Genomic DNA, 14291 nt, shown 5'->3' with positions numbered 1-14291 from the left:
GGTTTCTATTTAGTTCACCTGCTATATTCAGAAAGTGATTATTAAGTACTGTACATATATGCGACTTATCAGTAACACGGACATCCCCACTACACACTGATTCTATATTCTCGATCTGTCTCTGCAGACCAGCCACTTCCTTTACGACTGACCATATGGTTTTAATTTTATCCTGAGACTTACCTATTCTATCTGCATACCACATACTTTTTGCCTTCCTTATAACTTTTTTAAGCACCTTACAATACTGTTTGTAATGGGCTGCTGCATTTAGATTGTGACTGTTTCTAATGTTTTGATATAATTGCCACTTTGTTCTACAAGATATTCTTATCCCTTTAGTCAGCCACCCAGGCTGCCTGTTTGTGCTAGTACCCTGTTTTGAACATTCTAACGGAAAGCAACTTTCAAAGAGCACAAGAAAAGTCTTGAGGAAAGCATTATATTTATCGTCTACTGTATCAGCACTATAAACATCTTGCCACCCTTGTTCCTTGATAAGGTTTACAAAAGTCTGTACAGCAACTGGATCAGCTTTCCTAAAAAGTTGGTAACTATATTTAACATGTGTTGCAGCACAAAAATCACTGTCCACAATGTACAACTCCCCACAAACATCCAGAACATGCTTTCCAGTGTCACATTTAATCTTACAATTTGGTAATTACTTACCCTCCTTAAATCATTTATACTTCACCAAGGACTTGCTATTACCAAGACTACAAGACTATGGTGTGTTTGTGGTCATATGTAAAAAAACTCATGGCTACAGTCAGTCAGAAATATTTATATTATTACTGAGCACTAACCTGTTTGAAATACACACTGGAGGTGACTCTGTCAGTGGTGGTGTTGTGAAAGCTGCAGTAGTGCTTGTCTTATCTGTCACTAAGGAAACAGTTGTGTAATTTTTGTGCTGGTTTTCTGATGGCAGGGTAACTGTAGTTCTTTCTTTAGTTGGAATAATAATAGATGGTGTTGTCCCACAATCCACAGTGAAACACTTGTACTCATTGTTCAAACATTGGCATTTTGTGCAGTTTGACTCTTCAACTGTTTCTCCAGGCTAAAAAAAAAAAAAAAAAAAAAAAGAAAAGAAAAGTAATTGCAATAAATGCTTAACATTATATTATGTTTTTTTTAAGTTGAATGCTATCATGATGCATTCATTTCAAGAGGAACATATCATCAAAAACATATTAATGATGAGAATTATAGTACCTATATCTACATCTACACTCCTGGAAATTGAAATAAGAACACCGTGAATTCATTGTCCCAGGAAGGGGAAACTTTATTGACACATTCCTGGGGTCAGATACATCACATGATCACACTGACAGAACCACAGGCACATAGATACAGGCAACAGAGCATGCACAATGTCGGCACTAGTACAGTGTATATCCACCTTTCGCAGCAATGCAGGCTGCTATTCTCCCATGGAGACGATCGTAGAGATGCTGGATATAGTCCTGTGGAACGGCTTGCCATGCCATTTCCACCTGGCGCCTCAGTTGGACCAGCGTTCGTGCTGGACGTGCAGACCTCGTGAGACGACACTTCATCCAGTCCCAAACATGCTCAATGGGGGACAGATCCGGAGATCTTGCTGGCCAGGGTAGTTGACTTACACCTTCTAGAGCACGTTGGGTGGCACGGGATACATGCGGACGTGCATTGTCCTGTTGGAACAGCAAGTTCCCTTGCCGGTCTAGAAATGGTAGAACGATGGGTTCGATGACGGTTTGGATGTACCGTGCACTATTCAGTGTCCCCTCGACGATCACCAGTGGTGTACGGCCAGTGTAGGAGATCGCTCCCCACACCATGATGCCGGGTGTTGGCCCTGTGTGCCTCGGTCATATGCAGTCCTGATTGTGACGCTCACCTGCACGGCGCCAAACACGCATACGACCATCATTGGCACCAAGGCAGAAGCGACTCTCATCGCTGAAGACGACACGTCTCCATTCGTCCCTCCATTCACACCTGTCGCGACACCACTGGAGGCGGGCTACACGATGTTGGGGCGTGAGCGGAAGACGGCCTAACGGTGTGCGGGACCGTAGCCCAGCTTCATGGAGATGGTTGCGAATGGTCCTTGCCGATACCCCAGGAGCAACAGTGTCCCTAATTTGCTGGGAAATGGCGGTGCGGTCCCCTACGGCACTGCGTAGGATCCTATGGTCTTGGCATGCATCCGTGCGTCGCTGCGGTCCGGTCCCAGGTCGACGGGCACGTGCACCTTCCGCCGACCACTGGCGACAACATCGATGTACTGTGGAGACCTCACGCCCCACGTGTTGAGCAATTCGGCGGTTCGTCCACCCGGCCTCCCGCATGCCCACTATACGCCCTCGCTCAAAGTCCGTCAACTGCACATACGGTTCACGTCCACGCTGTCGCGGCATGCTACCAGTGTTAAAGACTGCGATGGAGCTCCGTATGCCACGGCAAACTGGCTGACACTGACGGCGGCGGTGCACAAATGCTGCGCAGCTAGCGCCATTCGACGGCCAACACCGCGGTTCCTGGTGTGTCCGCTGTGCCGTGCGTGTGATCATTGCTTGTACAGCCCTCTTGCAGTGTCCGGAGCAAGTATGGTGGGTCTGACACACCGGTGTCAATGTGTTCTTTTTTCCATTTCCAGGAGTGTATATCCCAAAACTCATATTACAGTTTGAATTAGAGGTAATGTCATATACCACTTTCTCCATTTTTTGTTCCATTCTGTAATGTTGTTAAGCCTCCATATGTGTTGTAATTTCTTTCATTTTATGGCCATGGTCATTTCATAAGATGTATATGGGAAAAAGTAATATGTTGCCTCATTATTCTTGGAGCACAGACTCAGAATTTTAACAGTACACCTCTCCATGAGATATAATGCTTCCTTGTATGTTTAATGATGCTGCAAGGAAATGATTTTTTTAGGTGGGTAGTGGGGGTTTGTTGTCATCAGTCTTCTGACTGATTTAATGCAGGCTGTCCAACTTCCTCTCCTTAGATCAAGGTCTGCAATTGATATCGGTAGACTTATTTCAGCAAGGAGCGCCCTCTTTGACTGAGCTGATCTGCTTCATATGTACTCCTTGCTTCATCTATTATTTTTCTTCCATGGTGGCATTTTGTCTGCCTTTGGCACCTTCACGATTGTTTAGATTATGCTGTTTTGAAAGTCAGATAGTGTGTCTCTAGCCTACTCTCTTAAATAATCATTTGGTTTCCACACTCCCCCATAATTTTAAAAGTTCCATAAGAATGTTATCTCTCCCTTCTGCCTCATTTCTTTGCAGTCCTTCACTGCTGTGTTACACTCCATCCCTAATATTTTAATCCTCTATTTCTTTGAAATTGACATCCATTTTCTGTCCCTCCAAGTCATCCACAATCTACTTTTCACACCTATCTACTCTCTCCTCTGTTTTTAATAGTGGAATTCCATTTTCCACTCTTAATGTTGACACCCTTTCATTTAATTTCACTGAGAGTTATTTTGACTTTTCAGGCTATATTGACATAGGTATTAAAACAAATCATGTAACAGTATTGCATATGTCATTAGTAGGAAAGCAGATGATGTCTCTCATATAGAGTATGCTAGTGAGAGAATAACTGAACTATGAAGAAAGGTAAGCAGAAAGATACTGGCTACTGTTCAGGTTTATGCACCACTGTCAGGGTGGATTCAAGAGAAAAAAGACGGTTTCCTTAGATATAAGGAAAGCATGTAGAGATCGAAAACACAGTAGTAATGGAAGATAGTTCTACTGGCATTGGAACCAGGGACAGAGAAGGTGAATACCCTTTAGATTTCTGTGTGAGGAATAGCCTCATCATTAAGAGCACCTATTTCAGTAAACATTTCAGTGACAGAATCACAAGCGTTATAGTTGGGAGGAGGAACCGAGATTCTTGACTGATTATGTCATATCTAGTAAAGAACCAGGACTCATTTTGCTAATGTTAAATTCCTCCCTGGGGAAAGTTTAGCCAATGATCACAGGCTGCTTTCTACCACTTTGAGAACTACCCCAACACAAAATGTGCAATCCCAATATAAAACTTTGGGAACTGGAGGAAGAGGAGGGAGAAGAATGGGTAAATGTTCCTCAGTTTTCTTACCATATCATATTTGTAATTATCACTCTAATAGGCTGTGTAGTATTTTCAGATGTAACGACAGAATTATGTATGGAGATGTCATAAAGGCACAGAAATTCCAAAAAACAAAAAAGACTATATTGACGTGCACAGTGGAGGAACATTAGTAGCAACACTGATTCCATTGGATGACAATTAACTCAGCTCTTATTTCTCTGTAGCCTTTCAGTACTGAGCACTCATTTCTATGTAACACTTATAGCCGCAGTCCCAGCTGAAGTTGCTGTTGCATATTCTGACTGGTGATAAATAGGAACATAACTGAATGTACAGAGTCAAACAACAGAAAATTCAGGATCGAATACAGACAACATGATGAAAAGGATACATTGCTACCATATGCCAAAGGTGTTCAGTTGTAGACAGGCACACCAAAATGACTGCTAAACAAGTAAGCTTTTGGCCAAAAGGACTTCTTCTGACTTAGCCAAACCACACACACACAAATGACCAATGTCTCTGACTACCAAGGCCAGGATCAACTGAAAGCACTACACAGTCTATTAGTATGACTGCTCATCATCATCTTGGACAGTTTCCAGCCTCTGGCCCAGTCTGTATGGAACATAGGTATCTCCATCATCTTCTGTCTTGCCATCATCTCTCTGTCTTCACCTTGGTCCAGTCTTCTCCTTTCTTCTGGGCACATTCCTCTACTCCTTTCAGCCATCTGTCTCTCAGTCTTCCTCTTCGTCTCTTTCCTTCCAGTTTCATCTCATGTATCCTCCTGGGTATCCTCTTCTCCTCCATTCTCTTAACGTGCCCATGCCATCTCAGCCTGGATTTCTCTCTCTCTTTCTGTAATGGTTCCACCTTCATTAACTCTCTGATCCTCTCATTTCTTAAAATGTCTATCTCTGTCACTCTAATACTGTTTCTCAAGAATTTCATCTCATTAGCTTGTACTTTGCTTTTCTCTCTTCCTTTCATAACCCAGGTTTCTGATGGATATGTCAGGATTGGGATATAGTATGACCGTTAATAGCCTTTTTATTGATTTGGGGTAAATCCTTGCTCCATATCAGGCTTCTGACACTCTTCCGAAATGCTTCTGCTTTATGACTGTTACCTTCCGATAATAACAGAAGAAGTCATTGAAAATGTGTATATACAAACAAATCTATCCAAAAATGTCACTGCAAAAACTATTTTCTCAGATGGGATTAATATCAATAGAATATTTGTGAGCAATTACCCAGAAGTGAAACAGAGACTGGAGAAGAGGAGTGGACAAAATTCCATGAAGTCTTTGTAGGTACTTCATGAGACATTGTGGGAAGGAAAAGCGAATACATAATATGTCATAAAAGTTCAGAACATGCCAAAAAAGAAAAGTGTAAGGAGAATCAGAAAGGTGGAGAAAATAATATGGGCAGGCTTAGAGAATTAGAGAAAAAATAAAGAGAGACCTGAAACTCAAAGAAAATGAGTAATTAAGTCAGAAAAAGAAAAAAGTTGGACAGAGTTTTTGCAGAAACTGGAAGAAGACTGCAAAAAGCATAAGAAACTGATGTACAGAATTGAGAAAGATAAAGGTATACACTTGCTCAAATAATTTGTCACGAGAAAAGGGGGGGAATCTTCACATTGAGGTACAAGACACACAAAAAGAGATAAGAAGCCTTTCATAGAGATGAACACAGAAAAGGATCTAACAGAGAAAGAACCTGGAAAATCAGAAACTCTGGAAAAGAGGAAATTAAGAGACATGCCATTGGCTTGGTCTGAAGTTGAAAATGCCTTGAAGAGCAAGAATAATGGGAAATCACAATATACAGATGACGTAAGAGCGGACATGATCAAACCTAATGACTGTGCAGAGTTATAAAGATCATTCAGAAACAAGAGAAAGTCACACTAGACTGTACCAAAGGTGTAATTGTTCCCAGCTTCAAAAAAGGAAGCATAGCACCTATAGTAGAACTACACTCTTCTTACGTTGATGGAGCAAATCACTGTACGCTGTTTAAGAACCGTTGCTTAACCATAGCTTGAGGACAAGCAGTATGGATTTAGAGGCAACAGGACAACAGGCTAATTTTTGCTGTTAGAGTAATAGTGGGAAAATACCAGGAGAAAGGAAGAGATCTCATCTTTGTCTTCCTAGATTAAGAAAACATCAATGAAAATTTGCCAAGAGACAAATTATGGGAATGTCCGGTAAGAGGAAATGAACCACAGTCTCTTATTTGGAAATTTTTTTTTTACAACAAATGAAAGAGCTGCATCTGGATAGGGGATAGTTATTCTGACCAGTTTACCACAAGCAAAGTAGTTCAGCATACAGTCACTATTTCTGTTCATCACTGTGGTGAATGAATTAAACGCATTTTCAGGTATTGTGGTGTAGTGGGAAAGAAAGTATGAAGTAATATAACAAAAAAAATAAATTCTCAGGAACAAAAAAATCTGAAACAGTTTCAGTGGGGGACTAACCTGGAATTTTTGTCCAATGGAGAGATCATCCTGATTAACCCCCCGCCCTCCCTCCTGCTCCCGCCTTGCCCCAAGACACATTTCCTGTGAATAAACATTATCCATTATGTAGTTCTTTCCATTGCAGGCTAATATCTTTCATGCAGATTCTTGAACATTGCTTGTTATGTGAGGATCAGCATTATCCTATTGAGATGCAAGTTCCTTTGTACCATCTAATTGTCTCCATATGACAAATTTTCTGCCAAATGGCAAACCCTCGTGTCTATGAACAAGTTAATTTGTAGAGGATGTCTTTCATTTGGTGCTTTTTAATGTGTCTTGCACAATGTAGTATGTGCACATTGAGCACAGTGCAGTTGACCCATATTAACTTAGAGTAGAAAGTGGTACACCCATAAGAGTGTTCCTTTTCTTCTTATAGTGACCTTTATCTTAAATATGATATAATTATCTCTTGCATAATGTTAACTGATGGCATATAAGCAAAGATAAAATCTACACCTTTGCTAGCACATCTAATTCTTATTTAGTACTGTTTCTCACTTGATTATCCACTAAGTTCCATATATTTTCTAAATTACCTTAATGATCCTGCAATTTTCATAACAATGAGTTATTCAAATGTCTCATGGTAAAACATCTGACAGATAATAATAAGGAAACTCAATATTTAGATTGTTTACCACTTAAGTAGCAAAATTACATAAGATCAAACAATGGAAAATCCAGGATGGAATGTACCAATATTATGAGAAGGAAAGTTGCTACTCACCATATAGCGGAGATGTTGAGTCACAGATAGGCACAACAAAAAGACTTTCACAATTATAGTTTTCGGCCAATGGCCTTCATCAACAGTAGGCACACGTACGTGGATCCATACACACTCATACAAAGGCAACTCAAACACACGATTGCAGTCTCAGGCAACTGAAACCACATTGTGAGCAGCAGCACCAGTGCATGATGGGGAATGGCTACTCGGTGAGGGTAAGGAGAAGGCTGGGATGGGGAGGGGGAGGGATAGTATAGTAGGGTTGCGGACAGTGAAGTGCTGCAAGTTTGATGGAGAGCAGGAGAGTGGTGGGTACGGGAGGGGGGGGGGGGCGGAGAGTAGCAGAAAAGGAGATAAATAAATAAAAAGAACCCCTTTGTTAGTCACTGTCCTCACCCATCCAGCCCCTTCCCTGCTCCCATTCAAGCACTACTCAGCTGTCATTCCACCACCACATCCAGTCTTTTTATTTATTTCTCTCCTTTTCTGCTAGTCCTCCCCACCCCTTACCCCCTCTTCCCTTCCCACCATCTAACCTGCAGCATTTCACCGTATGCCACCCCCACCATACTATTCCTCCCCCCCCCCCCCCCCCCCCACACACACACCAATCTCCTCCTTACACCCATCCAGTCGCCACTCCCATCATGCACTGGTGCTGAGACTGCAGTCGTGTGTGTCAGTTTTGTATGTGTGTGTGTGTGTGTGTGTGTGTGTGTGTGTGTGTGTGTGTGTGCGTGCACACGCTCATATATGTATCTATTATTGATGAAGGCCATTGGCCAAAAGGTTAAAGTGTGAAAGTCTTTTTGTTGTGCCTATCTGTGATTCAGCATCTCCGCTACATGGTGAGTAACAACTTTCCTTCTCATAATAAAATTACATAAGAGCGTTGTCTAACAGAGAACTGCGGGAAGTATAAGATCTGAAGCACTCACGTCAAGCTGGTTCTTCTTTCTCATAATGTTAAATCGGAAACTACAGGAAGGGGACTGAAGAGGGAAATAGTTGAGAAAAAAAGAAATAAGAATGGGGAGAGTTGACCAATATGTGCAAATTTCAGGTTAAAAATGTTGCACAGTAGATGAAAAGTGATAAAATGGAGCAACAACAACAGCACTACCAATTCTCAAAGAAGTTTTGGAATTTCTGCAGATTATCATTTTCTTCTGAGCACTATTTTAATTAGGCACCTACCAATCATTTTACAATGAATTTATACAGGCACAAGCACAGTTTACTACCAATATGCAAGCATTTAGCAAAAGAACAAAAGTAATCACACTCCTTGGGGGTGTAGCTGATGGTGGAAATGGAAAAAACTGCTGTCCAAAAGGTTGCAACTCATTGTGGCCTTCAATGTTTTCTCCAGTTTATGCTGAGAGCGAACAGCGGAAATTACACGCTTCCATCCACTGCCTGACTGGCCACTATCACAGTCTTTTGCAATGCTTACCTCAATGGATTCTTTAATAGTGGGGTGCCGAATCAACATTGCTGTAGCCAAAATATTTTTTTCTCATACCTGCTGGAAACACAGTGTTAAGCAGTGGTACACTTAGCAGTGAAGAAAAGGCAAGTGCAGCATTGGTGTTCATTGGAATGCTCTTCCACAGTACATGTACCCCGATCAATATGAGCCACATCACACTGCAAAGGAGTATTCTACACCCCAACCTTCTGCAACACCAAATCATCCTTTACTAATCCCTGAGTGTCTGCAGTTTTAGCTGGTGAGAGAAGAGTCACTTAAACTTTCAATTTATGCTTGCGTTGTACGAAATGTAGTCCACATATGGAGCCAAATTTGTAGATTTTGTCATTATGCTATCAACTACTTCCACTAGCTGTGTTTGATTGCTAGTGCCCTGTCAATGTGTTAAATGGAATATCCACTTTCTCTTAATGCTGTTTTTGGGTGGGCAAGTGTCCTGGTCAAAATTACATGCACCAGAAAATGAATGTGCAGTAAGCACAAGTGTTTTGCTGGAAATGACAACTCAAAGACTGTAAATACAAATAACAGTGTGTGGATTATGATTAACTGAATTTCCCAGAGAGCCATCATTGATCCATCTGACCAGAATGTCCAGGAATGGCAAAAAGCCTTTCTTTGTTGTTTCCATGGTGAACTGGATACTCCTATGAATTAAGTTAAGATGCTACAGGAACTCAATAATGTCTTTCCTACACAGGGCTTCACTGTGAAAATATTGTCAGCATACCTCCAACAAATGCTCAATTTGAAGACTGTTCACTTACAAAAGGATTTTCTGTAGCCTGTACATCATCCTGTTCAAAAGATAAAATAAGCTGAGAAAAGAGCATACTGGAACAAAATAGTGATGTCCACTGAACACTTCCCCTATGATGTGAGTAGTAAAGAAATCCACTATTAAAAACAAATAACTGGGTCTTTAGTATTAATAAAACATCAAAATATTACACAATCCTTTAAACTAAAAATTTTAAGTTTTTTGATGAAGTCTTTTTCGTGATTATACTTGAGACCTTATAAGAGTTGAAATAGTTTCATTCATAGTAAAAACAGCTACATATTTTAGTACAACTGTATATCTTATCACTCGGAACCAGAAGCGTTCATATTCTATGCATGAAGTTACTGGATTAGAATATTTTATAAAACAAAGCAATGAGACTTGATTGCATTCTCACCCTTATATAAATCCCTTGGTCAGACAAACAAGTGCAGTCTTCTTTCTTGACACATGTTTCCCTATCTCTCATTAGGTAGCCAGGTGGACAACCATTCTTGATCTTTTCAGGTACACATCCTGTTGATAATTTTTGCTTATTAAATACAGAAGAAGAATTTATAAACATCAAGACAATCATTTTTTATTAACTTTGTGGAAGTACATGACTATCATTGAGGAACTGAGTTACTCAGGCACATTTTAAGAAAACAAACTTGTTCCACTATTATCTAGATTTTCAACAAAATGAATAGCACTTAAGTACACATAAAATAAATAAAAAATTGGCAGTTCCAAATCTTTTAAAGAAACTAAGTCTTTATCATTTCTATTGCCTTAAATGCATACACTAGTTGGAAGCACCAAGAAGGACATAAAAAGCAGTCTAACACACACAAAGAGTGCATTATTCACTAAAATAAGTCTGCTAGTATCAAACATCGGCCATAATCTGAGAAAGAAATTTATGAGAATTTACATTTGGAGTGCAGAATTGTATGATAGTGAATCATGGACTGTAGGAAAAGTGGAAAAGAAGAGAATCAAAGTGTTTGATACATGGTGGTGCAGAAGGATGTTGAAAATCAGGTTAACTGGTAAGATAAGGAATGAGGTTTTCCACAGAACTGGTAAAGAAAGGAAAGTAAGGGAAACCATTACAAGAAAAAGGGACATTATGATAACACAAGTGCTGACACATCAGGGAATAACTTTCATGGTAATTGGGGGAGCTGTATAGGGTGAAAACTGTAGGGTTAGGCAGAGACTGGAATACATCCAACAAATAACTGAGGACGTTGGGTGTAAATTCTACTCTGAGATGAAGAGTGTGGCACAAGAGAGGAATTCATGGCAGGCTGCATCAAACCAGCCAACAGACTTATGATACATGCATGTCTGAGTGTTGCAGCAGCTACTGAGTGGCACTGTTGCACGGCAGCGGCAGCCTAACAGTGCAGCATTGGTCAGCAACTGAGACAGGGAAATTTGGACAGAGTAGAAATGGCCAACAAATGTTTACCAAATTTTTGTTGCCTGTGAGCTACTGACTGATTGAGAGCAAGTCATGCAACCACAGTGACAATACAGCAAGGTACAGTTTTCACTTTCACACCATTATGTGAAATAGTTCTGTATGTGCCTGACTTCTTCCATCAGAAAGTACACATATTCATGCACACACCCCACAGACACCCAACCACAGACAACCATGTGGTGCTGGTGCAGGTTTGGGTGTCTGTTTGGTTGTGTGCATTAATCTGCATACTTTATGCCAGAAGACACAAAGCTAAGTGCTGCGCATCAGTCTGATAAAGGGGAGTGGTTGCTTTCCTCTTATTTTACATACTTAATCTAAGTATGTGAATGATATGTTTCACCCTAAATTTTTAGTTGTGGCATATCACACTACTGAGCATGTAATAGGTTTATACAGTACCCAAGATGTGAAGCCCTTCCAACAACAATTTCTTGTAATATAGATTAGCTTTTTTGTAAAAGAAGATCCTGTTGAATATGTCAACTGATTACTAGGAAATGCTGCAGACTCTAAGAACAGAATTGTAGGCAAAATGATATTAATGTCCATTATGGAAGTTTGAGTTGTGCTGATGAGAGCCCTATGAATTTGCTCCTGACTATCTGAGAGGTGTGAAATGTTTTCTTGTGGAGTGGGAAAAGGGATGGCAGTGATGGGAGTCATGAGATTATTTGAAGGAGGAAAAGGAACTGAGGAATGTTTAGCTAGTAAGGAGTTTGTTTGGAATGCTTATATGTTAGATGAGCATATGAAGTACCCAAACTGGTTATCCAAAGTGGGAACATGACCCTCATTGGCACAGGAAAGGAAAGATTGTTGCACAGAACAAGTCATAGAGGCCTTAATACAGACCACAGGAGATTTCACAACAGATCTCATTTTAGTAAAGTAAATAATGGTGCACAAGGTGTTGTGTATTAGTTGCTGCAGAACAAACATGGCTGGTAGGTGAAGACAACTCTCACACCTAAACTGATCCATAAGCCTGTAAAAAAGTGGTTCATAAATATTTTGGTACATCAAAGAAGGGTTCATAAGAAATATGACTAATCATTTAACAGATTCATGTTAGGGTTAGTGTGAGTATTGGAAAATTTTGTCACAAGTGAAGTTAATGCTAGGATGTAAGGTTTAATTTATTATGTTTATTGCACAAAATTGTGAGAATGGATAGATGGTAACTTTAGTTAGATTTTTGCTCATTCAGTTGTGGTACAAGGTGGGGCACAGATAATGCACATTTTTCACCTCTTAATAACTTTATACTGTTTTACTTGCAGAAAAAAAAAATGTTTTACAGTAAATAATAATATTTTATTGCATTTTTGAAATTTATGTACATAAATTAAATTCAGGAAATAATGTCATTAAGATCACATCTTTCCTGTTGAATGGAAATTTGGAGCCTGTCCTCAATGCTCTGTAATGCTTTCTCCAACATTTCTTATGACACAGGTTCAATTTATTTCAATTCTGTAGGGCTTGTTCATGTACGCACTGTATTTCAGACAACTCTACAAAAAAGTCTCACAAGTCGACAGATCAGGAGAGTGTGCAGGCAAACAAACACTGCTGATTTTTGTAACGACATGTGCAAGAAACATTTGTTGAACCACTTAAATGGACATTATCACCTATGAGCTGTCCCATCCTGTTGGAACATTTCTCTCAGGAGTGCTAGTTCTGCAAGGTTCGCAGGAGAGCTTCTGTTAAGTTTGGAAGGTAGGAGACGAGGTACTGGCAGAAGTAAAGCTGTGAGGACAGGGCGTGAGTCGTGCTTGGGTAGCTCAGCTGGTAAAGCATTTGCCCGCGAAAGGCAAAGGTCCCGAGTTCGAGTCTCGGTCTGGCACACAGTTTTAATCTGCCAGGAAGTTTCATATCAGTGCACACTCCACTGCAGAGTGAAAATCTCATTCTGGAAACATCCCCCAGGCTGTGGCTAAGTCATGTCTCCGCAATATCCTTTCTTTCAGGAGTGCTAGTTCTGCAAGGTTCGCAGGAGAGCTTCTGTTAAGTTTGGAAGGTAGGAGATGAGGTACTGGCAGATGTAAAGCTGTGAGGACGGCGCGTGAGTCGTACTTGGGTAGCTCAGCTGGTAGAGCATTTGCCCGCGAAAGGCAAAGGTCCTGAGTTCGAGTCTCGGTCCAGCACACAGTTTTAATCTGCCAGGAAGTTCCATTACTCTCATGTTCATCAGATGCCATACCAGTTCTGGATGCATGAAGTTGTTTAACATTTTGACGTAATGCATTGATGTCACAATAACTGCAGTTCCCACCTCTTCAAAAAGTAAACCAACAACCACTATCTTGGAGACACCACACAGCACTTGCAATTTGAGCTGTTAAAGGTCTTTAGTGTAGTTCACATGGGTTCTCTGATGCTCAGTACTGCCAATTCTGTACGTTAACATAGTCATCCAGATGGAAACACACTTTATCACTCATCACATTAAGACATCTGTATCATGCATAAGAATGATGTTCATTATGCCACAAAATTATTTGTGCTATACATCCACTTCACTTAGCTGCTGGATGATCAGTATTTTGTATGGGTGAAATCTGAGATCATCATTAAGATGTAAAGAAGTGAATGATACGATACACCCAGAGTTGCAATCTTTCACCTAGTGGATCATTTCAGACAAGCAAGAACTGCCCTTCTCACCTTGTCTACATTTTCCAGGGTTTGGACTGAACTTGGGATACCAGGTGGATTTTTCTATAGTAAGTTATACTTTAGTAACATACTATTGTAGGGAAAGTAAAGATAAAGGTGGAGTAGCAATTTATGTTAAGGATAGTGTAGCATACAAAGCTATAGATATTAAGGAATATTGTGTGGAACAACAATTTGAGGCATGTGCCACAGAAATAACAACTAAATTCTACCCAATAATAGTGTTGGCTGTCTACAGGGCTCCTTCAGGTGACATAAAAACTTTTCTGCATTCAATGGAACTACTACTGTCATGGTTACATTCAAAAGCGAAGGATATTGTAGTATTAGGTGATTTCAATATAAACTTTTTGACAGAAAATAAGAATAAAATAGACTTTGAGATTGTGATGACCTTACACAATCTGACATCAGTAATAAACTTCCCAACAAGAATTACATCCGAGTGCCAAACTATGATAGACAACATTTT

General features: G+C 40.2%; 1 protein-coding gene across 1 annotated transcript in view; it reads right to left on the bottom strand.

The window, feature by feature from the left end:
- The window catches only part of LOC126251888 (hemocytin), a 541167-nt gene that overhangs the window by 245886 nt on the left and 280990 nt on the right, over window positions 1–14291 (bottom strand). The window contains exons 40-41 of the mRNA XM_049952591.1: window positions 10058–10176; window positions 810–1066 (exon numbers count right to left, since the gene is read on the bottom strand). Coding sequence (XP_049808548.1) covers window positions 810–1066; window positions 10058–10176 — 376 coding nt within the window. The remainder of the gene's footprint in view (window positions 1–809; window positions 1067–10057; window positions 10177–14291) is intronic.

Source organism: Schistocerca nitens, chromosome 4 (assembly GCF_023898315.1).
Source record: "Schistocerca nitens isolate TAMUIC-IGC-003100 chromosome 4, iqSchNite1.1, whole genome shotgun sequence".
Classification (NCBI taxonomy): domain Eukaryota; kingdom Metazoa; phylum Arthropoda; class Insecta; order Orthoptera; family Acrididae; genus Schistocerca; species Schistocerca nitens.
Note: the sequence above shows the minus strand (reverse complement) of the source record. Positions and strands in the feature narration are given on the sequence as shown.